This window comes from Urocitellus parryii, chromosome 1, assembly GCF_045843805.1.
Source record: "Urocitellus parryii isolate mUroPar1 chromosome 1, mUroPar1.hap1, whole genome shotgun sequence".
NCBI classification, from domain to species: domain Eukaryota; kingdom Metazoa; phylum Chordata; class Mammalia; order Rodentia; family Sciuridae; genus Urocitellus; species Urocitellus parryii.
The window spans coordinates 150,243,009-150,264,544 of NC_135531.1; the positions used below are offsets into that span (position 1 = coordinate 150,243,009).

General features: G+C 36.3%; 1 protein-coding gene across 3 annotated transcripts; it reads left to right on the forward strand.

Moving 5' to 3' along the window:
* Nucleotides 1–325: 325 nt before the first annotated feature.
* Mat2b (methionine adenosyltransferase 2 non-catalytic beta subunit) lies at nucleotides 326–15,871 on the forward strand. Of its 3 annotated transcripts, none has more exons than XM_026395365.2 (7): nucleotides 326–744; nucleotides 9,485–9,679; nucleotides 10,829–10,943; nucleotides 11,124–11,276; nucleotides 12,240–12,433; nucleotides 14,315–14,428; nucleotides 14,783–15,871. In XM_026395365.2, exons 1-7 carry the CDS (start codon nucleotides 715–717, stop codon nucleotides 14,951–14,953), a joined length of 972 nt encoding a protein of 323 aa, XP_026251150.1. In that variant the 5' UTR covers nucleotides 326–714; the 3' UTR covers nucleotides 14,954–15,871. The 3 variants fall into 3 exon arrangements, with proteins under 3 accessions (XP_026251150.1, XP_026251148.1, XP_026251149.1); XM_026395363.2 differs by lacking the exon at nucleotides 326–744 and adding an exon at nucleotides 3,069–3,258; XM_026395364.2 differs by lacking the exons at nucleotides 326–744; nucleotides 11,124–11,276 and adding an exon at nucleotides 3,069–3,258.
* Nucleotides 15,872–21,536: the final 5,665 nt, after the last annotated feature.

A 21,536-nucleotide genomic window follows, 5' to 3' on the forward strand; every position in this document is an offset into this window, starting at 1 on the left:
ATTCTTTTTTTTTTATTTTTTATTTTATTTTATTTTTTTTTTATTTTTTATTTTTTTCCTTTTTGCTTGGCTAGATTTAAGGCCACTTCACCTACCATTTTCTCAAACAATAAGAGAGAGGGCCAAAGAATGTTAATGGAAATAACCTGCTGCACTCACACATCCGTGTGCTGTTACCACCAGTGCTTTTTATTATCCCTTGAAATAATTAATTAAAAATCACTGCGGGAAAAGCTTTGGAGAATTTTACAAAACACGTTGTTACAGTAAGATATGACGGTATAACCTATTTTAGGAAAGGAATCATTTACTGGGACTGTGCTTTCCAAAAGCTTGCTTATGCTTTCCTTCTACGAGAGAAAATTTCATCAAGCCTGGACAGGAAGTTGTAGGGTTTTGTTTTCTTTTTAATAGCTGTTTCTGCCATATGGTTTTGATAATGGATTCTAGTTTGTCTGGCAATGAAACATGAAACTTCTCATTGGGTATTTTGGAAACTACCACGGGGAATCAGCTGCCAGCTTACTGCTTTGTGGAAAACTGCACGAGATTCCGGGATTGGAATCAAAATGCTAATATAAAAGGTCAAGTGAAGCTGCGCCTCACGTTTTGAGCGTGCCTACTCTTTCTGAAGGCGGAGGAGACAAAGAGCCAGCCGGAGAAGGCAGTTGCTGAGACCTGTTCCGATTGTTTTCCCGAAATAATTTTGGAATCATGCCTGAAATGCCGGAGGACATGGAACAGGTAAGAGTTAGCAATGAGAGAAATTAAGAGTGTGTTTAAAAGCATTCTGGTGAACGCCTGGTACAAGCAGAATGGGTATGTAAAGAAAATAGAAACTGGCGTCATTCATTTCCTTAAAGCATAATCTTAGGACACTGAGTTACTAACCCAGGAAACCTGGTTATGGAGCCCTCAGCTAACATTAATTGACAAAAATAAATGCAAAACATAACAGCAATTTCATATGCCAAATTAAATGCAATGATAAGTAAAGGTTCTATGTAAACAAGGATTTTATTCATGCATTAGCTTTTGTGTGACTTGAATCTGCTAACATTAACTTTTAGTTTTAGGCTGTTCCCTTTGGGTTTGGCCTCCCTGTGAAGTTGCATATTGTCTGTAAAAGAATAGTTAATGCACACAGAACCTATTATTAAAGGAAATGATTAGAAATGGTACCCGAACATATGTCCCTAGAACTGTACCTAGTTTTCCCTTCCCCCCTCAGTACAGGGGATTGAGCTCAGGGTCTTGGGCTCAACCACTTGCTCTATACCACTGGGCTACATCCACAGGCTCTATACCCAGCTTTTACCTGGCAAACATCAAACCAGATTCTTAAATACAGATAAGTACTTTGTTCCTCACTCAAGTAGGCTCTGAGAATTAAAATGCCAATTACATATGTAAACTCTTGAAATCTCCTAGATGGACCCAGTTCCCCCCGCCCCAGGAAGATTAGATTGCATCACACATTAAAACTAACAACTTTAAACAAAACTCCCACTTTTAAGGAAAGATAATGAAGAAGAGGATCTTGAGTCAGTTGTTTCCTCAGCCGTTTTTATCATCTCCTGATTATGCTTGTTTAGTGCCTAGGCAATCCGCACTAGAATTTCCTAAATAATGCTAAATTCTTGAATTCACAAGCACTAAACTGTCTGGATTTAAAAAAAAAAAAAAAAAAAAACGGTGGGGGGAGGGTGAAGAATCTCAAGCTGCCTTTGGTTACTGTTCCACAAAAACTTTTGTGTTTACGTGAATAAGGAAGTGAGTTATTTGGGAGGTTGGGAGGAGGGAAAGTCACGGGTCTCTGAGGTAGAAAAACTTTCTTAGGGTGTTTGATCTTCAGTTCTACAATAAACCAGGAGGGATCTTAAAAATAAGACCTTTTTAGGGAAATCCAAGCCATGGTCACGTTTGTGGGCAACTTTTAAATCTTTCATTCCGGTGTATGGACTTGCACACTCACAAGGTTCATGGTTCAGTTAAAAGTGGAAGAATCCACTTCATGCTCGGTGTCGGATTCCCCCGCCCCCAACACACGCCTTCCCCTGCGTAATTTCAGAGGCTTGGCTGACAGGGGTCTTTTGAGATTTAGAGCTGGAAGGGAATTCAGTTAAGTGCTTGGTCAGTCTCAATCATGTGTGCTGTTGTTTCTGCTGATTTACTTTGTGTGTGTGTGTGTGTGTGTGTGTGTGTGTGTGTGTGTGTGTGTGTGGTGGTGCTGGGGATTGAATCCAGGGCCTTGTGCTTGCGGGACAAGCACTGACTGACTTTTAAAAAGCGATACAGGTGGGAAAACGTCCAGCTTCGCCCTCCCCATCCTTCTTCAATCTGCGTTCCCCACCAAGGCTTGGTTCCCAGAGACTATCGAGGCACTCTAAGCCAATGCTTCTTAAACATTGGCCTGGACTCCTGTTAAAGAAACTGAGAAGTCAAGTCCAGGGTCTATTACCAATTTTCATTACCAGTTTTACCAGTTATAATTACTATGGATATGGATATGTTTTGAGGAGATATCCAGATGATTCATCTCATCTCCCACACCTTATTTTAAAATTGGTGCAAAATTAATTTTTGAAATTTCACAACTATTTTTTTTCAGGATTCTAGAAAAACAAATGATTCCTAAGATGTTAATAACTCAGATGCTTGCACTTTTTATTCCAGTCTTACTGAATCTCGTAAAGACCACGCCTAATGCCCTAGAGCTATGTCCTTTCGTTGCCTCGCCGGACTTAAAATGTTTTATTCTATTATATATGTTGCATGTTGCTGATTTTGATGTACTGTGCATGTCCTGCAGACCTGAAATTTTAGGCGATTCAATTCTATCCCTGCCCAATTAAGAAGAAAAAATAAGTGGAAAGAGAAAATAGAACAATTTCGGGGCAGCGGCGGGGGGGGGGGACTTGCATTCACTGCTTAGGTCAGAGTCTTTGTTTTGTGTGTCACTTTAAGATTTGGCGCGTGGACTGGGAGCGTCCTTCACGGGCCCGCCCCCTTTCTGGAGCGTCCGCGGAGCGTGGCCAATCAGCAGGCGCGACCATGGCGGCGGAAGTCGGAAGCCGCGAGCGGGGTCGGCCTTGGCCTAGGGGAGGCGGGCCGAGGGCGGCTGAGCTGCTGCCCGCAGTAGTCAGGGGTCGGGGAGGTGGCGGCCGCTCCGGCGGCGGCGCGAAGACGGCGGGCATGGTAGGACGGGAGAAAGAGCTCTCCATCCACTTCGTTCCCGGGAGCTGCCGGCTGGTGGAGGTGAGTGGTACTGGAGTCTCCTGTGGGAACCTGGTCGGCGAGGAGTACTGCTGCCTCCGGGGGCTCGGGTACTTTTCTGGTTGCTGCCCTTTAGATTCGCAGCCTTTGGCTGGAGACGCTCCGGAGCCTCTTCCCTAGTCGCAGAGCCGCTGGAGACGCAGCCAGATTTGTTTACTTCTGCGCGAAGCAGTCACTGCCCGCTTTCCCAGCCGCTGCGGCAGGAAGCTCCGAGGTGGAGGTTTTATTTTCGCTTTTTCTGTCCTCCCCTCCTGGGGACCAGGAGGCGGGGCTTGCAGTTATTTCTGTTTTGATTCTTTATTCTTCATCTTTTGTTTGTGTTCCTTGAAGAGGGGAAGATAGCTTTTCAGAAACATCAGTGTTGGCTGTGACAACTCTGAACTCTTGCTTTTTACAGGCACTTCAGACTGCGCGCTTCGCATACGTTAATCTTTTGAGATTGTTATTCCCTCATTTTACAGAAGGGAAAACTGAGGCATGGCTGGTGGTTTTACGGTCGAGGGCTTTGAGCCACTGCATTTTGCATGGTGGAAAGTGATTAGTGATGTTTCGAAGATCTATCCCTGGCATCCCCTCATCCTCCCTTCCATTCCGTTTTAGGCACCTTAACATTTATCCATGCACAGAATATAGGCAGCACTGAGGATTGGAAGACTGCTAATCCCTGTATCAATATGTTATAGATATGAGAAAGAATATAGGATATGGCTGTTTTTATTAATGAAACATTTTTGTTTCCAAAATGTAATGTATTGTTTTCAACTCACTTTGAGACCAAGGTTTAAGTAGCCCATCTATCAAAACTTTACCAATCTTCCCATGTATCCTAAACTGCTGAGTACCTGTTACCTATTGCTTTGTATTCCTGCATTTATTTTATACATGTATTTATTTGTGTGTATATACAGCTTACTTTGTTTTTAAAGTTTAGTAAAGAAATTAAAAATGGCATTTCATGTTTTCCTCAATTAAAAATGGTACAAGATCTTGGCACCCACTTGTTGCTCTCTCAAAACCTGTAGCAGTAAAATTAACTTGTTCAGAAGGACACTTAGTTGATGTTACAGAAGCAGCTCCTAATGATTCCTATTAAGAATACTATATGTGGTCAGACCTATGTAAGTAGTCATGAGATCTTAGTTTCTAAAATTCCAGGGGTGCGTAGGTAAAGGTCCACTTCTGTAGGAACACTGGGAGAATTAATTAAAAATTCATTGTGAAAATTTGCCAAATTTAAAAATTCCTTAAAGTATTAAGATACTAAATTTCTTAACTCCTTTCAGATATTTATGATATTTCACTTTACTTTTTGAGAAATCACTGCCCCAGAGTATTCTGTTGAACCATTTGGAAAGAGCCATTCATTTCCCAATATCTATTCCTTGAAGTGTTTAGACATTCCTGTGTTTTGCAGGAAGTAAATTAATGATAGTCTAAAGTAATATTTAAAGGAATAGTTATATTCCTATAACAAAAAACAGTGTACTTTTAAAAGCTTCAGGAACAGTTTAGTTTATATAGAAACATAAACTGGAAAATGGAAGAGCTGTTTTTGGTATTTTTAATTTGTAATGTGTATTCTGTTTCTCAATTACCAGTAAACTTGCAATCCATATGGCGAGGGCTGGATTTTGCTCTTATACAGATGACAGAAGGTGCTCTTTGTGTCTTTAGAGAGACCTGAACTATTTGAAAAGGGGGAAAAAGTTACCCTAAGTAAATGAAGCTCTTTTCTCCCTCTTCAGATCCTTTGTAAGAAAGATAATTTAGAAAATGGTAGAATTATAGAACTTAAAGTTGCAAGAGCCTTAGTCCTCTAGTCCACATGCCTCATTTTGCCAAAGAGAAATCGGATCAATAGATATGTAATAATTTCTCAGAATGACAATTTGTAGCATAGCAGATGAAACTTTAATCACTGACCAAACCAAATGTAGGTTCAGAGAGTTGAAACAAGATTCATTGTATTTGGCTTGACCATAGAAACAATAAGACTCAAGTTCAGCTTACAACTTTTTTCTTTTTACCATGGATAAAATCTTTAAAAAAAATCAGGGTCCTCTTTTGGAAATTACGAAAGTGGAACAGCCTACATTTATATAACACTTGAATTATTTCAAATATAAGGTTGTATACTGTTATTCCCATTTCAATAGTGCTTGCATTTTTTCCTAACAGAAAATTCTTAAGCATTAACATTTGATTCCTGAGTAATGTATATTGATATTTTCTTCTTGGGGTCTTACATATTATTCCAAGGTATAAGGTTATAAAGTCCTGTTTTACTCATGAAACCCTTGTTCTTGTTTTTCTTTATTTTTATTCTAACTTGTTACATATGACAGCAGAATGCATTACAATTCATATTACACAATAGAGCACAGTTTTTTATATCTCTAGTTATTCACAAAGTAGAGTCACACCATTTGTGTCTTCATACATGTACTTAGAGTAATGGTGTCCATCTCATTCCACCATCTTTTCTACCCCCATTTCCCCTCCTACACCTTTGCCCAATTTAGAGTTCATCTAATTAGTCCTTGTGTTTAAAGTGTATTCTATTTCAAAGTAAACCTTTAATTTTTTCCCCCTCTGGTACTAGGAATTGAACCCAAGGCCCAATGCATGCCTGAGGCAAGAGCCCTACTACAGTTATACACCCAGCCCCATGTAATTTGCTATAGTGTTATAGTTCCATGAGAACAAAAGTTTTTTTTGTTTGATTTTTTTTTTCCCAAAGGAATGATCAATGGATTTTATACCATGATGTAGTGAGATTTATTCTTGCAATAAATTTCAACATGAGAAAATCAACTAATGGTATACATTGTATTTACAGAATACAGGTAAAAAGAAACAATGAATCAATTGATGCAGATAAACCTTTTACAAAATTCAAGTCCTGTTTGTTTATTTTTTTGTTTTCCTTCTTGGGGATTAAACTCTGGGTACTTTAACACTGAGCCACATCCCCAGCCCCCTTTTTATTTTTTATTTTGAAACAGAAACTCAATAACTTGCTGAGGCTTCACTAAGTTGCTGAGGCAGGTTTGGAATTTGCAACCCTCCTCTCTTTGCCTCCCTGGGCTTTGGGATTACAGGCATGTGCCTTCTCACCGAGCTAGCTGCCTTCTTCTTAAACTTTACCAAATTAAAGATGCTCTTAGATTCATAAGATCATCTGGGCTTTTATTTTAAGATGCTCTAAGATAACGCAAAAAAAAAAAAAAAAGCCTGCCAAACTGTAACACATTCATAAAATTCATCTTTTTCATTCACCAGAAAATGTTCTCCAAAGAAATCAGTCAAGTACCGAGATCCTAAGATTCACTGTTTCATAACCATTGTGGTTTGATTTCTATTTCCAGTTTTCCTTTTTTTGGTGGTGCTGGGGTTTGAACCCAGGGCTTTGTGCATGTGAAGCAAGCACTCTACCTACTGAGCTATATCTCCAGCTCCATCCAGTTTTCCATTTTTAAGGGAAAGATTATCATTTCTAGAAAGGTAATAGCAGTATCTTGTTTGTTTGGATAAAAGAAATGTATCTTTATGAAAAGCTTTGCACTTTCCTGGAGTTTAAGATTACAAATGTTCTCAAAATACAGGCCCCAAGCCAGAATCACCTGGAAAATGGTTAGAACTGCGGAGTATCAGACCTACAGTTCTGAAAGCTCTCCAGTTGATTCTGGACCTCACTGTAATGATGGACTGGGAACTTTGATGTGATGACAGTAGGAATGAAATTGAGTGAGTACAAATACACAGGCAAAGCTTTTACTGGGGCCTCTGTCTGGGAAGGGAGTCACAGCTCCAACAAGTGTCAGCCCTTTTTCACTAGAACAAAAGAAGGGTGGGATAAAGGCCAGGGCTGCTTTACCTCTGAGCCACACCCCCAGTTCTTTTTATTTTTTGGGACGGGGGATATCATTAAGTTCTGAGGCTGATCTCAAACTTGGGCTTCTCTTGCTTGGATTCCTGAGTTCCTAGGATTCAGTATGTGCCTTTTCTCTGAATGAAATGGTACCTGAGAACTGTTAACTATTCATTTGCTTCTCTAGAGTGAAGAAAAAAATGAGAAACTTGGAATACACTAAGTCATCTCTTTTCAGGGGAAGGGATTTAATCCACGGACAGTTTACCACTAAGCTGTATTTTCAGCCCTTTTTATTTTGTATTTTGAGACAGGAGTCTAAGTTGCTGAGAGCCTTGCTAAGCAGCTGAGGCTGGCCTTGAACTTGAAATTCTCCTGTCTCAGCCCCTGAGCTGTTGGGATTATAGGGCTGCCCCACCTATGTCTTTCATAGTATCTTCCCAGGAGTTTGGAAAATTTATTCTGCCTAAGTTGTTTTCTGAATCTTATTTTTACTAGACTTGGAATATTTTTTCCTCTTTACAGTTAAATCTTTGTAGAACTGTTTCCTTGCCAAAATTCAAAGAAAATGTTTTGCTGACTGACATCCGTTTTGCATAAATCAACTGGTTTAGAGCCAAATGTCGCAACAGAGAACATGGATGAAATTGCTTTAAACTTTTTAAATGTTTTGAAATTGGCGGAACTAAACAATAATAATGATTCTTAAGAATTTATCTCGGGGGCTGGGGATGTGGCTCAAGTGGTAGCACGCTCGTCTGGCATGCGTGCGGCCCTCAGCACCACATACAAAGATGTTGTGTCCACCGAGAACAAAAAAAATAAATATTAGGGGCTGGGGATGTGGCTCAAGCGGTAGCGCGCTCGCCTTGTATGCGTGTGACCCGGGTTCTATCCTCAGCACCACATACCAACAAAGATGTTGTGTGTGCCGAGAACTAAAGAATAAATATTAAAAATTCTCTCTCTCTCTCTCTCTCTCCTCTCTCACTCTCTCTTTAAAAAATAAATAAATAAATAAATATTAAAAAATTCTCTCTCTCTCTCTCTCTTTAAAAAAAAAAAAAGAATTTATCCTCTACTGGTTTTTCTTGTCGGCCCTTTCATTTCAGGTTCTTCGTAAGCTAGAAATATCTGACTTTTGTGTTTTTTTTTTTAAAGTGTATAAGTAATATAACTGAAGTAAGGTTTTAAAAAATGTCTTTGGTTATTGTATACATAGTTTTTGACAGCTCAGACTTAGATGTCTAAAATAACACTTGAAGTAAAAAGGCTTCAAGTTGATAAAACTTAATTAAGTCTTTAAAGTATCTTACTGTTAACTTACATGTATGTATATATATTTTTTGTTTAGTTTTTGCACTTCTGGGAATTGAGCCCACTAAGCTATATCCCCTACCCTCTTTTATTTTTTATTTTGAAACAGGGTCTTGCTAAAATTGCTGGGGCTGGCCTCAAATTTGCAGATTCTTCTGCCTCAGCCTCCTGACTTGCTGGGTTTACTGGTGTATATCACCAGTCACAGCCAATTACATCTTTTGCCAGATGGCAAAAGTTGATTTTATTCTGGAATCTCAGAGGAAATTTAATGTTACTCATCTTGAGAAGAGAGAAATTTTGAAACTTTGTCTTGGATATCCAGAATTTACATTTTATTAAATAGTGTTTCTCTTAAATGTCTGTGTATAATTGTTTTTAAATCTAGGAACATAGGTCAATTTAAAATATTTTTTTTCCATCACTGTTTACTGAAGCTATTTCATATAGGCAAATATAAAGTTAACTCGGCATTTTCCAATCCGGTAAAATTTAGGAAACATGTTGTGTTGTGAAGACTCAATTTATTTTTTCACATAAGCTCTTTTGAAATGTTGGCTAATTCTCAGAACCATCAAAATGTGATAAATAAATTGAGGTTTGAAGGAAAGTTTGGGATTAAAAACTGAAAAGTAGAAATGTCATCTTATATAAATGTATTGGTAGTTATAATCTAAATACTTAATCAGACCATAAAAAAGATTAAGACTTGTATATTTTTATAAACTGTACATAAAGTTTGTTTATTATTCATGGGGGGGGCATCATCAATCAAATGTAAAACCTGCCTTTGTTACCATGAAATCTAAATCAAATAAGATGATCATTTTCTGTTTTCCTTTAAAACTTTGAAGTGATAAAGTTGTTGATGCATTTTGATGAATTTTTATTCTTTGTATTGACTTGTAGATATGACAGAAGGTTAAAAAGCAGTCGACTTGAGGTATTTAGTGAATATGGCAACTCATTTCTTTGAGGGAATTATTTTCAAAGTGAATAATCACATTTTCTCTTTTTTAGGAGGAAGTAAACATCCCGAGTAGGCGGGTTCTAATTACTGGTGCCACTGGACTCCTTGGCAGAGCTGTATACAAAGAATTTCACCAGAATAATTGGCATGCTGTTGGTTGTGGTTTTAGAAGAGCAAGACCAAAATTTGAACAGGTTAATCTGTTGGATACTAATGCAGTTCATCACATCATTCATGAATTTCAGGTATGGTTGTCTGTTTATTTAAATACACACATGAATTATTAAGGATTTTCTAGATGACATAGAAAATGTGCTTGTCGAGAGGGAAAATAATATATTTAAAAGCACCCACAATATTCAGTACTGTTTATTGTAGCATGACAAAGGTATATGTAATCATTAAAAAGCTTAGGGTGATACAGGTTGGCAAAGACAAAAACTTAAGCTTTTCATAAAATCCTTCATATTTGTGAATGACTTCTAAGTTAAAAACATTTTTCAAAAATTACATAGTTTATCTATATATCTGAAACACCTACATCAGAATCATTTTGAAAACATGTTCTCAGGTCTCATTCCCTGAGATTGTAACTCGGGAAATCATCCCTCTTGGGGTCCAGAATGTTGCATTTTAAGAAGCACTCCAGATTATATACTTACAGTCTTGGAAGCACTCAATGATTATGTCTCCTTAATTGATTGTTGAGAAGGAGTAAACTTGGTATATGATACACTGCCTCTGTCAGTCGTCTTGTTAGATCTTAGCTATCGCTCAGCTCCTCTGGCAACTAGGTGCCTTTTGTCTAAGAGGACCTTTTATAGACCTTTATCTTGCTGTCTGTCACATCAGTGAAATTCTCTTTACATTCGTCTTTTCCACTAGATTATGAAATTCTTGGTCTTCCCAAAATAACTGTTTTATAGGTGGCAGTCTGGATGCTCAACTAGGAATATGTACTTGCGCATACTTGATTTTCATTAAGCAATTGATCAAAAAATTTTTGATTTAAATTTGCAATTGATAATACTTCCCCTTTGTCATAAATATATTAAATATTAGGTCTCCCATTCAAATCGGGAGATTAAAATTTATTTTGATACTTAAATTCTATTTCTACATAGTTGGGAGAGTTTTTTCTGATTTTTTTCTAAGGATTACAAAATTTTTCTTTGGGCGGGCTTATTATATATATTTGAGGAAATTTGAACCTTCGGGGCAATGAAGAAATGTGACAAGACTACATTAAAGATTAACAGTGATCAATTTATTCTTAGTTGAAGAAATATTGATTTAAGGAACATTTTTCTCTGAATTAATTTACTCTGGAAAAGCTGTAATTCCTCTAATTTATTCCATTTTGGATTAAAAATACATTAATGCTTACCTTCCAGCCTCATGTCATAGTACATTGTGCAGCAGAGAGAAGACCAGATGTTGTAGAGAATCAGCCAGATGCTGCTTCTCAACTTAATGTGGATGCGTCTGGGAATTTAGCTAAGGAAGCAGGTAATGATGACTTCATAAAATCTTCATAAAATATTAAATCATCCCTGAGTTTTTAAAGATTAAAGTTTTATAGATGAGTTATAAGAGATTTGTAATATTGCACAGAACACACTGTTCTAAATTCCACTGAAGAGTAATGTCTTGTAAAAGACTTAATAGATTCATTTTTTTCTTTTGTAGCTGCAATTGGAGCATTTCTCATTTATATTAGCTCAGATTATGTATTTGATGGAACAGATCCACCTTACAGTGAGGAAGACATACCAAGTCCCCTAAATTTGTATGGTAAAACAAAATTAGAAGGAGAAAAGGCAGTCCTGGAGAATAACTTGGGTAAGACATTCCTCTTTAGCCCCTGATTAAAGTTTTGCAGAAATTTTATTTAGGAGAGATATGGTTTTGTTTTGGGTTTTTTAATCAAGGAATATAAATCATTGGAGAAAAATTAGAGAATATAGTTAATAAAAAAGAAAAAACAAGGATTTTTTAAAATCCTGAAGGATTTGTACATTCTAGAGTTTTTCCCGCACTATCAATATATGCATATACATCTTTGCAACTTTCTTTTTTTTTTTTTTCCTTCTTTTGAGGTACTGGGGATTGAACCCTGGGACATTCTACATGAATTACATCCCCAGTCATCCCTCCCCCTCCACTTTTTTTTTTTTCTTTTTTTGAGCAGGGTTTCACTAAATTGTTGGGGCTGGCCTATATCTTATCTTCTTACCTTAGTCTCCCAAGTCACTGGTAATATAAGTGTGCACCATCATGCCTAACTCATCTTTATAATTGCTATGTTCTACTTTGAATAAAATGTTCTTTATTGTTTTTTCTTTTAATCTGGCATCCAATCAGCATTATTTATTGTATTTGTTGTCCTATAGGTTTTATTTTTAATGATTATAATATAGAAATTGGGGGCCAGGTGTAGGGGTAGACAACTTGTAATCCTAGCAATTTAGCAAAACTTCTCTCAAAATAAAATATAATAAAGGACTGGGGATGTAGCTCAGTGGTAAAAGCATTCTGGATTCAAACCCTAGTACCGATTAAAAAATAATAATAATAATAATGTTAAAGTTACATGTAAACACATCCCAAGTGACAAAAGATGTTTATCGTATTCAAGATCATGTTTATTAAGTTGGCATGATAACAGGTGAGCTGTGTTATTTTGGTATATTTTTGTTAAAAGGCAAGTTTTTTATTGTGATACTCCTTAAATCCACATATTGTTCTTTTATCAAAACCTAGGAAACAATAGGTTTTAAAACGTCTGTTTATATTAATCTCTAGGAGCTGCTGTTTTGAGAATTCCTGTTCTGTATGGAGAAGTTGAAAAGCTTGAAGAAAGTGCTGTGACGGTCATGTTTGATAAAGTGCAGTTCAGCAACAAGTCAGCAAACATGGACCATTGGCAGCAGAGGTTTCCCACACATGTCAAAGATGTGGCTACTGTGTGTCGACAACTGGCAGAAAAGAGAATGCTGGTGAGTCTTTGGCAGGAATGGTTCCTAGCTTCCATCTTAATAAAGATTCACTTGTCTTTTCCATGCTTAAACTTTCATAGCTACACTTGGAGTGTCAGAGAAAGTTAAAAATGCCTTTTTGAAACTAGGAAACCAAACAAAAATAGTTTTTAGGTAATACACTATATTCATAAAGGATAAAAACATTCCCATGTTTGTTTATTTCTTACATATTTACAGACCCCATCTTTTTTTTTCTTCTTTTTTTTTTTGCAGAGTGACAGAAAATTTGTAGTTGTTGTTTAGGTAATAAACTAATTACCTAATATCTTTTCGAACCCAGGGCCTTGTGCATGTAAGGCAGGCACTCTACCAACTGAGCTATGTCCCCAGCCACTAATGTCTTTTTTGTTTGTTTGGTACTGGGAACTGAACCCAGGGGTCCTTAATCTCTGAGCCACATCAATGGCTTTTTTAATATTTTATTTTGAAACAGGATCCCGCCGAGTTGTTTTAGGGCCTTGCTAAATTTCTGAGGCTTGCTTTGAACTCACGATTCTCCTGCCTCAGCCTCCTGAACCACTGGGATTACAGGTGTTCACCACTGCACCCAGCATCACCTGATGACTTAGAAGTTTTGTTGATTGATATATGTAGTACCAGCCAGGCTAGGTGGTGCACACCTATAATCCTAGTGACTTGGGAAGCTGAGGTAGGAGAATTGCAAGTTCAAGGCCCACCTCAGCAATTTAGTAAGGCTCCAAGCAACTTAACAACCTATCTCAAAATTAAAAAGGCAGCTGGGGGGTGTAGCTCAATGGTTAAGTTCCCCTGGTTCAATCCCTGGTACCCCCCCCAGAAAATTGTAGTGCCAAAGAAGAATCTAAGTAGGAATTTAGTCATTTTATCCACATTGAGAATAATTGATGGGGCATGGTGGTGCATGTCTGTAATCCCTGTGACTTGGGAAGCTGAGGCAGGCATATTGAAAGTTTGAGGTCAGTGATGATTTTTGTTTATAAAAGGCTATGGATGTAGCTCAGTGATAAAGCACCCCATAGATTTAGTCCCCAGTACTGCCAAAAGAAAAAAAAAAGTTTGTATTTTGTTTTGAATAAGAGTTAATTTTAAATATTTGAGAAAGTTGGCACTAAATAGAAGGTCTATAGAATTAGGGACAGATTTAAAGTTTTGTTAATAGCACGGTTCAAAATATATATATATATATATATATATATATATATATATATATATATATATATATATATATATATATATATATATATATATATATATATATATATATATATATATTTGATTTTTTCCCCCCCTGTTACCAGGGATTGAACTGGGGGCACTTGACCACCGAGACATGTCCCAGCCCTATTTTGTATATTATTGAGAGACAGGATCTCACTGATTTGCCTAAGACCTCAGCCTCCTAGCCTCTGGGATTACAGGTGTGACCACCACACCTGGCTGTATTTTGATTTTTTTTTTTTGAGTAGTATATTATTTATAATAAGAATATTTAATTATCTTGGAAAAAATGCTTATTTGGTTTTAGCCTTTTAGAATAATTTGAAGTATTCATTAACTTAGTCTATTTCCATGAAAATGTCTTAATTTTCAGGGTTATTATTATGTAAAATTAGAGGCATTTACATTTTTATTTCAAAAAAGTTCTTCACAATGAATTTTAGAAAAATATTTTGTGTGTGTGCTTAACTGGTAAGAGTAATAGGAATTGTATTTTTAGATAATTGTGGAAAGTATTCCAGAAAATGAATGTTGCATTTTAATTCTTGGATCTTTTATAAATTAGCTTTCTTGTCAAATCTATCATTCCATTCAACCCAAAAGTTTGAAACTATTTTGAATTTTTTGTGTCCTTATTCATAGGACCCATCAATTAAGGGAACCTTTCACTGGTCTGGTAATGAACAGATGACCAAGTATGAAATGGCATGTGCAATTGCAGATGCCTTCAACCTCCCCAGCAGTCACTTAAGACCTGTAAGTACATGGCATTTAAAAACTCCTGACTTCTTAAAAAGTCTAGATCCTTCACTGTAGTGTGTATTATTGTTTGTTGCTTTTGGATAACATTATTTCCTGGTACTAATCAGAGTGAACTTTGCTCATATGTTTTCAGTTTGTAGTGATACTTTTCTCTAAATTATTATCTGTTTAAAAAAAAAAAAAAGTCCATGAGTATTGATGAAGTTAAATGTCTGCCATCAAAATAATACTTTACTTCCAGGGATGATACAAATCAGTTTTCTGGAACTATATGCAAAATGATATAAGAATAAAATCCTGAAGGTGTGGTCCTTCATTGACTTGCAATTTTTTTTTTCTCCCTTAAAGATCACTGACAGCCCAGTCATAGGAGCACAACGTCCACATAATGCTCAGCTTGACTGTTCCAAATTGGAGACCTTGGGCATTGGCCAGCGAACACCATTTCGAATTGGAATCAAGGAATCACTCTGGCCTTTCCTCATTGACAAGAGATGGAGACAGACAGTCTTTCACTAGTTTGTGTTTTTTTTTTTTTTTTAAATGAAAAGTATATAGTATGTGGCACTTTTTAAAGAAAAAAGGAAATAGTTTTGTATGGGTACTCTTTAATTGTGACTCTTAAATAAATCTTTCAGGTAAATGATGCTCTTGCACTAGTGAAATTGTCTAAAGAAACTATAGGGCAGTGATGCTTTATTTAGTGATGATTTTTGTTTATCATATTTGTTCTGGCTTAATTTGCAATTTGAAATAAAATTATGATTCTTAAATATTTCAAGCCAGGATGAATCAATCTGCTGTAGACTTATTTTGTATGAAATGCATTGTTCATTTCTACGAGTTCTGTATTTTCAGGTTTTTTTTTTTTTTTTTAAGCTGTTGACTGGTATGTTGATTGTTTAAAGTGTGAAGTCATACAAAAATCATTGGTGTTCATTATGTGCTTTGCTTGAGCTCAGATCAAAATATTTGAAGAAAGAAACTTTATTTTTGCAACTTAAGTACAGTTTTTATGCTTGAGATACTTCAATATGTTATGTATATGGGAACTTCTGCAGCTTGATGCCTCCTGCTTTCCTAGCAGTGTATGGTGAGCATTTGAGAGAGTGTGTATGTGTATTTTTAAATATAAATATAGAACTGTTCTTTTCATCCCATGTTGCTAAGTAATATTTCATATGTGTGGTTATAATAATAATAATAATAATAATAATAGATCTTGTAATTCTTTTGACCACTCATGAATAATAAATATGTACTGCTGGCATGTAATGCTTAGTTTTCCTGTATTCTTTTTAAATGTAATGCCTAAACAATTGTTCTTTTTTTTTTTTAAAAGAAAATTATATTGTTATGTAATATCTGATGCATACAAAAAGTAGTTTATGTATGTTGAGAGAAAGCACACCAATAAATTGAACACTGAAGAACTCACCACTGGAATCTACAGTGTGACTTTATCTGCTTGTACTAACTGAATAAAAATAACTAATCATGTGTATTATGCATTTACAAAGATTTACAAAGAATATACCTTCTTAAAAATGCAGAGTATTTGAATATGTTGCAAATTGCTATGTAATTTTCAGGTGACCTTGGCTGGGACAGTACTTGAGTTCTTAGTAAGGGAAGCCAGGAAGGTAAATTGACTCCTATGACTTGGCTGCTTCTATTCAGTAGTCATTGCAAATATTCTAATTTCACTTTTGAAGTGTTCTTTTCCCAGATTATGTTTTATTTCTGTCATTGGACACAGTATTTCTAATTTCCTAATATACTTAAAATTTGGGGATTAGAGTGGATCATACTTGGGTAATTTGGTTAAAACAGCAATTCCCAGGTGCCATATAACCCTGGACCTGCTGAAATGGAACTTTGGAAATTGAGGCCTACTCATCTAGGAGGTTTTTTTGTTTTTTATTTTGTTTTTAATTATGGATTGAACCTATAGGAACTTAACCACTGAGCCACATCCCCAGCCCTTGCTATAATTTTGAGAGGGGATCTTCCTAAATTGCTTAGGGCCTTGCTAAATAGCCGAGGTTGGGTTTGAAATCACAATCATCCTGCTTCAGCCACTGGGATTACATGCATGTGCCGCCACCACCCCCAGTCTCATCTAGTTTTAAATACTTCCTGAGTGTTTCTAAGGTAGCCAGTGTGACACTTGCATTTGGCAAATGCTTTAAAAAAAAAAAAGTGTATTTAAGTTGCTACATATCATATAGCCCCAAATTAAAAAACTTCAGAGAATAGAAACCTCATTCTTTTCTAGCCACCCATTTTCCATCTGTGCAAGAAACCAATATAGATCATGTTTCTAGAGGTATTTTGCATATACAAGAATATACTCAAAGACTGGGGTTGTGGCTCAGTGGTACAGTGCCTGCCTAACACATGTGAGGCACTGGGTTTAATCCTCAACACCACATAAAAATAGATTGTGTCCATCTACAACTAAAGAAATATATAAAAATGTGTGTCCATACTCTCCCTATCACTCTTACACAAAGAGTGGTATGATATACATTTTGCCACCTTAGTTTTCACTTAGGTTGTTCTATATAGAGAGAGTCTTTGAAATTTCAAAATGAAGTTTTAAATCTTACAGAAAAGTTGCCCTAAGTACAGGGACCTTTATTCCCTTTTCCAGGGCCTCCATTTGTCAGCTGTTATATACATGTATATTTTCTGTGTTTTTTTTAAATACACACATATGCTATATTTTCCCTGAACTATTTAAGTTGAAGTCATGGTGCCTTGTCACTTCAGTGTGTTTTATAAGAATAGAATTGCACTTACACATGACTCATTAAAAATTCAATAAGGTATGGACCCCCATTCAAATTTCATTAGGTAACCCAGTAATGTCCTTAATAGGGCTGCCAGTTCCAGAAGTACTCATGGCATTTGTTGCCATGTTGCTTAAGCTTCAATCTGGAAGAGTTCCTTGATCTTGACATCTCCCTACATAAGAAGCCAGAAAATTCACATTGGTAACTTCCAATCCAGTTTTATCATCAGGGTTTATTTTAGCTTCTCTCTTTGCGTATTTGTAGCTCCTTTCTCTTACAGAAACCTATCTCCCGTTATTCTAAATAAGAGAAACCTATCTCTCATTATTCTTAATATATTTTCCCAATTCATTTATAAAATCCAACTGATCAAAAGTCCACCCACTCATCACACAAGTCTCCATGAGACAGCTGAGCGTTTCCAGACTACTGCCCCTCCCTCATGCCAGTGGCTAAGCAGACCCCTGTAGTGGGCCCAAAGCCCACAGCATACTGCAGTAACAGCCACACAGGCCAACAGGTACCAGCAAACCACCAAAAGGAGGAGCTAAGTATTCCTTTCATTATTCCATTATGTCAATGAATAAAACCAATTTAATCATTCTGTAACTGATGTGCTTAGACTATAAACTCCTAATAGCATTCTTTGAATGAGCTGTGTAAAGCTTTCACGTTTGTCAGATTTCATTCTGTGTCCACAAGTATCCATATATGCTACACATCCCAAATGTGTATCTGCGGAATAAGATCAGAAGAAAAGGCGTGGACACACCTATAAATAATCCCAGCAATTTGGCTGAGGAGGGAGGACACAAGTTCAAGTTGAACCTTTGCAATTCAGTGAGATCCTGACTAAAAATGAAAAGAGCTGAGGAGGTAGCTCAGTAGTAAGGTTTCTCTGGGTTCAATCCCCAGTACCAAGGGAAAACATTTTTTTTTTCCAGGAAAAAAGTCATTATTAGAATGACTGCTGAAGGTTTCCTCATCCTTTGTTTTGCTCCTGTTTTTGAAGGGCTGTTGGGAAAGAGTGGGAGGAAATTAAATTTTCTTTTGAGTCAGAATGAGGGCTTTAAATCAAGGACAAGCAGCTCGAGATATGGTGTGTCTCAATATGTGAGAGGTACATCTTGAACATATCTCAGTCTGTATACTTAAGACACTTTCATGTCGTAAAGTTGTTACTTCACATGGGTTTTAATACAGACTAGTAATCACTTCAGCCATTGTCAAAAAGTGGGAAATACACTGCTGTCCAGTAGCAAAACCTTTCAAAAAACTACTGGAGTTTAAATTAAATCTTTGAAAAATAATCTCATTAACAATATGACAGGTTTTAAATCAAAGTCAAGCAGGTCATGAGCTTTTTGACTTAAAGGCAGCATTATATATATAGTAAAAAGAAATGACCAAATTTGGATTTGAATGTGATTCTGCCAGGTGCTAGTGGCAAATGTATAAGTCAGCTTCATGTTGTTATAACAAAATGCCTGCGGCAGTACACTTGAGAGGTCTATTTTGACTCACTGTTCTCAAGGTTCTAGTCCAGGATGAAGTGGTGCCATTTCTTTGGTCCTCTAGCAAGAGCAGCACATCATGTCAAGAGAGCATGTGGAATAAATCACTTCTACCGTGAGCCAGGAAGCAGAAATGAAAACAGAAAACATTATGGGACATCATAGTCCGTCCCTGTAAGGGCTTGTCCCCAATGACCTAAGGACCTCCGACTCGTCCCAACCTCCTAAAAATCCCACCAACCTACCTACCAAGCCTTTTAAATATGGACCGTTGGGGGATATTCATCATCCAAACTATACCACCAAGTTACTTTTACTTTATGAACTTCAAGTCTTTTTTAGAATTAAATGAATATCCCCCTTTTTTCAGACCTATTATAGAAATTCTTGGAAAAGAGATATTTGCAAATATGGCTGCAAAATTCCCAAATGGTTAAAGGTTGAGATTTGGGGGAGAGGTGCTGTACTTGTTATTGTCAATATTACCTTCACTTTTAGTCAAAAGATATTAAGAATTTCAAAAATAATATTACTAGTGGTTTTTATTTGTGACTTAAAAACTAATTTTCCAAGTTTTCTGCAATAAAATTATATGAAATAAAATAAAATTATATATGGTAGGTAGGTTGGTGGGATTTTTAGGAGTTGGGGACTAGTGGGAGATCCTTAGGTCATTGGGGACAAGCCTTTACAGGGACTATGAGGTCCCATAATGCTTTCTGTTTTCATTTCTGCTTCCTGGCTCATGATAGAAGTGTACTTGTAATATTCTGGAAATAAACTTTGAGAGATTTCAAAGATAAATTATTTTTGCAATGTCTTTTGCCTAATGACTTCTGAAACTTCTGTATTTTGCCACAGAAATGGTAAAATACTTGAATTTATATGCACATAATTTTATCTCTGGAAATTGGATACATTCAAATTCATGTATTTACTTGCAAATGATTTATATAGAAAGATGGCTATGAAATTGCTCAGCTCTACTTACAATCGTTCTGCTTTCCATAGTCCCCACCTTGATTCTAATTTATAACATACATTCTAATTTATAACATTAAACAATTCTGATTTTTTGCCAGTTTGTTATAGAACTCAAAATATGTTGCCTTAAAAATGTAAATTTGATATAAAGGCCTCAAAATATTCTAATGTGAGATGCTAAAACTTATCCATGATAAGTCAAACACCTTGGCAGTATGGAGGGCTGGGAATGATTTTTTTTTTCCTCCTACAGTATTATCCCCCAGGCTTTAAGTCCTCCGAAAATTAAAAATGTGTTTATGGTTCTGGCTTTCAGAGGTGTTCTTCCATAGTTAGAATTCACACTGAAAAGAGAAGATGAGGATTAATGATGGAAAAAATGCATGCTATATGACAAAATTTCATATATGACATAAAATTTTCTGACACCATTTATCTCATTGGATAACATGTCTTCTCAGAAGCACCAGGGATTTTGATCATTCCTAATGTCAACTTAAAAAAAAACACTCAATTTCTCTAGATGACCCATTACAGATCCATCCTGTGTGATTTACATAATTCTGCCAAACCTAAGTTAGTAAGTTTAATATGATTTCTATCTACAGATGAGTTTATCAGGCTTGGGCTATTTCTTTTATTTAAAATCTTAAAGGGAGTTGTTTGTAAGCTGGCGAGAATGTTCGTGAGAATTAGTACAACCACTTTGGAAAATAGGAGATTCCTTAAAGACTAGGAATGAAAACTACCGTATGACCCAGTATCCCACTCAGTATTTATATAAAAGAACTAAAATCAACATAATGTATTGATACATGCATAGCAATATTGATAGCAGCAGAATTTACAATGGCCACATTATAGAACCAGATTAGGTGTCCTCAGTGACAGCTGGATGTAGAAAATGTTGTCTACATATGCAGTGGAGTTTTACTCAGTCACAAAGAAAAATGAAATCACAGCGTTTGCTGGTAAATGGATGAAACTGGACAACATTGTGATGAGTGAAATAAATCATACTAAAAAAGTCAAAGGTTGAAGATTTCATAAGCAGAAGATAGAAATAAGGAATTTTTTAAAAGGTTGGAGTGAAGGGAGAACAATAGAGTAAAGGAAGGGGAATGAGAGAGAGGAAGAAGAGATGAGAAAGGGGAGGCACACAGAATGAAATTAACCAAAATATGTCATGTGCATGCATGAAGCTGTCACAGAAAGTTCTACTTTCATGTATGACTATAAAGCACTGATGAAAAATAGATCAGTAGGGCTGGGGTTGTGGCTAAGTGGTAGAGCACTTGCCTAGCATGTGTGAGGCCCTGGGTTTGATTCTCAGCACCACCTATAAATAAATGAATAAAATAAAGACCCATCAACATCTAAAAAAAAAAAAATAGATCAGTACAAAAAGTGTTCCTAATAATATGTGAACTGTGGTGAATGGATTGGTTGTATTTCAACTTTAGACTCTTTTAAAAAGAAAGTTTTTATTTTGAAAAGAATACTACATACAAAAAAATTGCATAAAATATAGATACAATTTAAAGAATAATGATAAATTTTCATACCTAACACCCACGTTAAGAAATACAACTTCATGAATACCTTAGAAGCTCTCTAAATACTTTTCCCCTATTGTGTGTGTATTAGGATTTTCTAGAGAGAGAAAAAAAAAATAGTGTGTGTGTGTGTGTGTGTGTGTGTGTGTTATAAGGTGTTGGGAGCCATTCTCACACGTGATCGGGTGCCTCCCGTTGAGGGTCTGAGGCACTTTGGCAAAAGTCGAAGTTTTTCCCGGCCCTCTCCTGA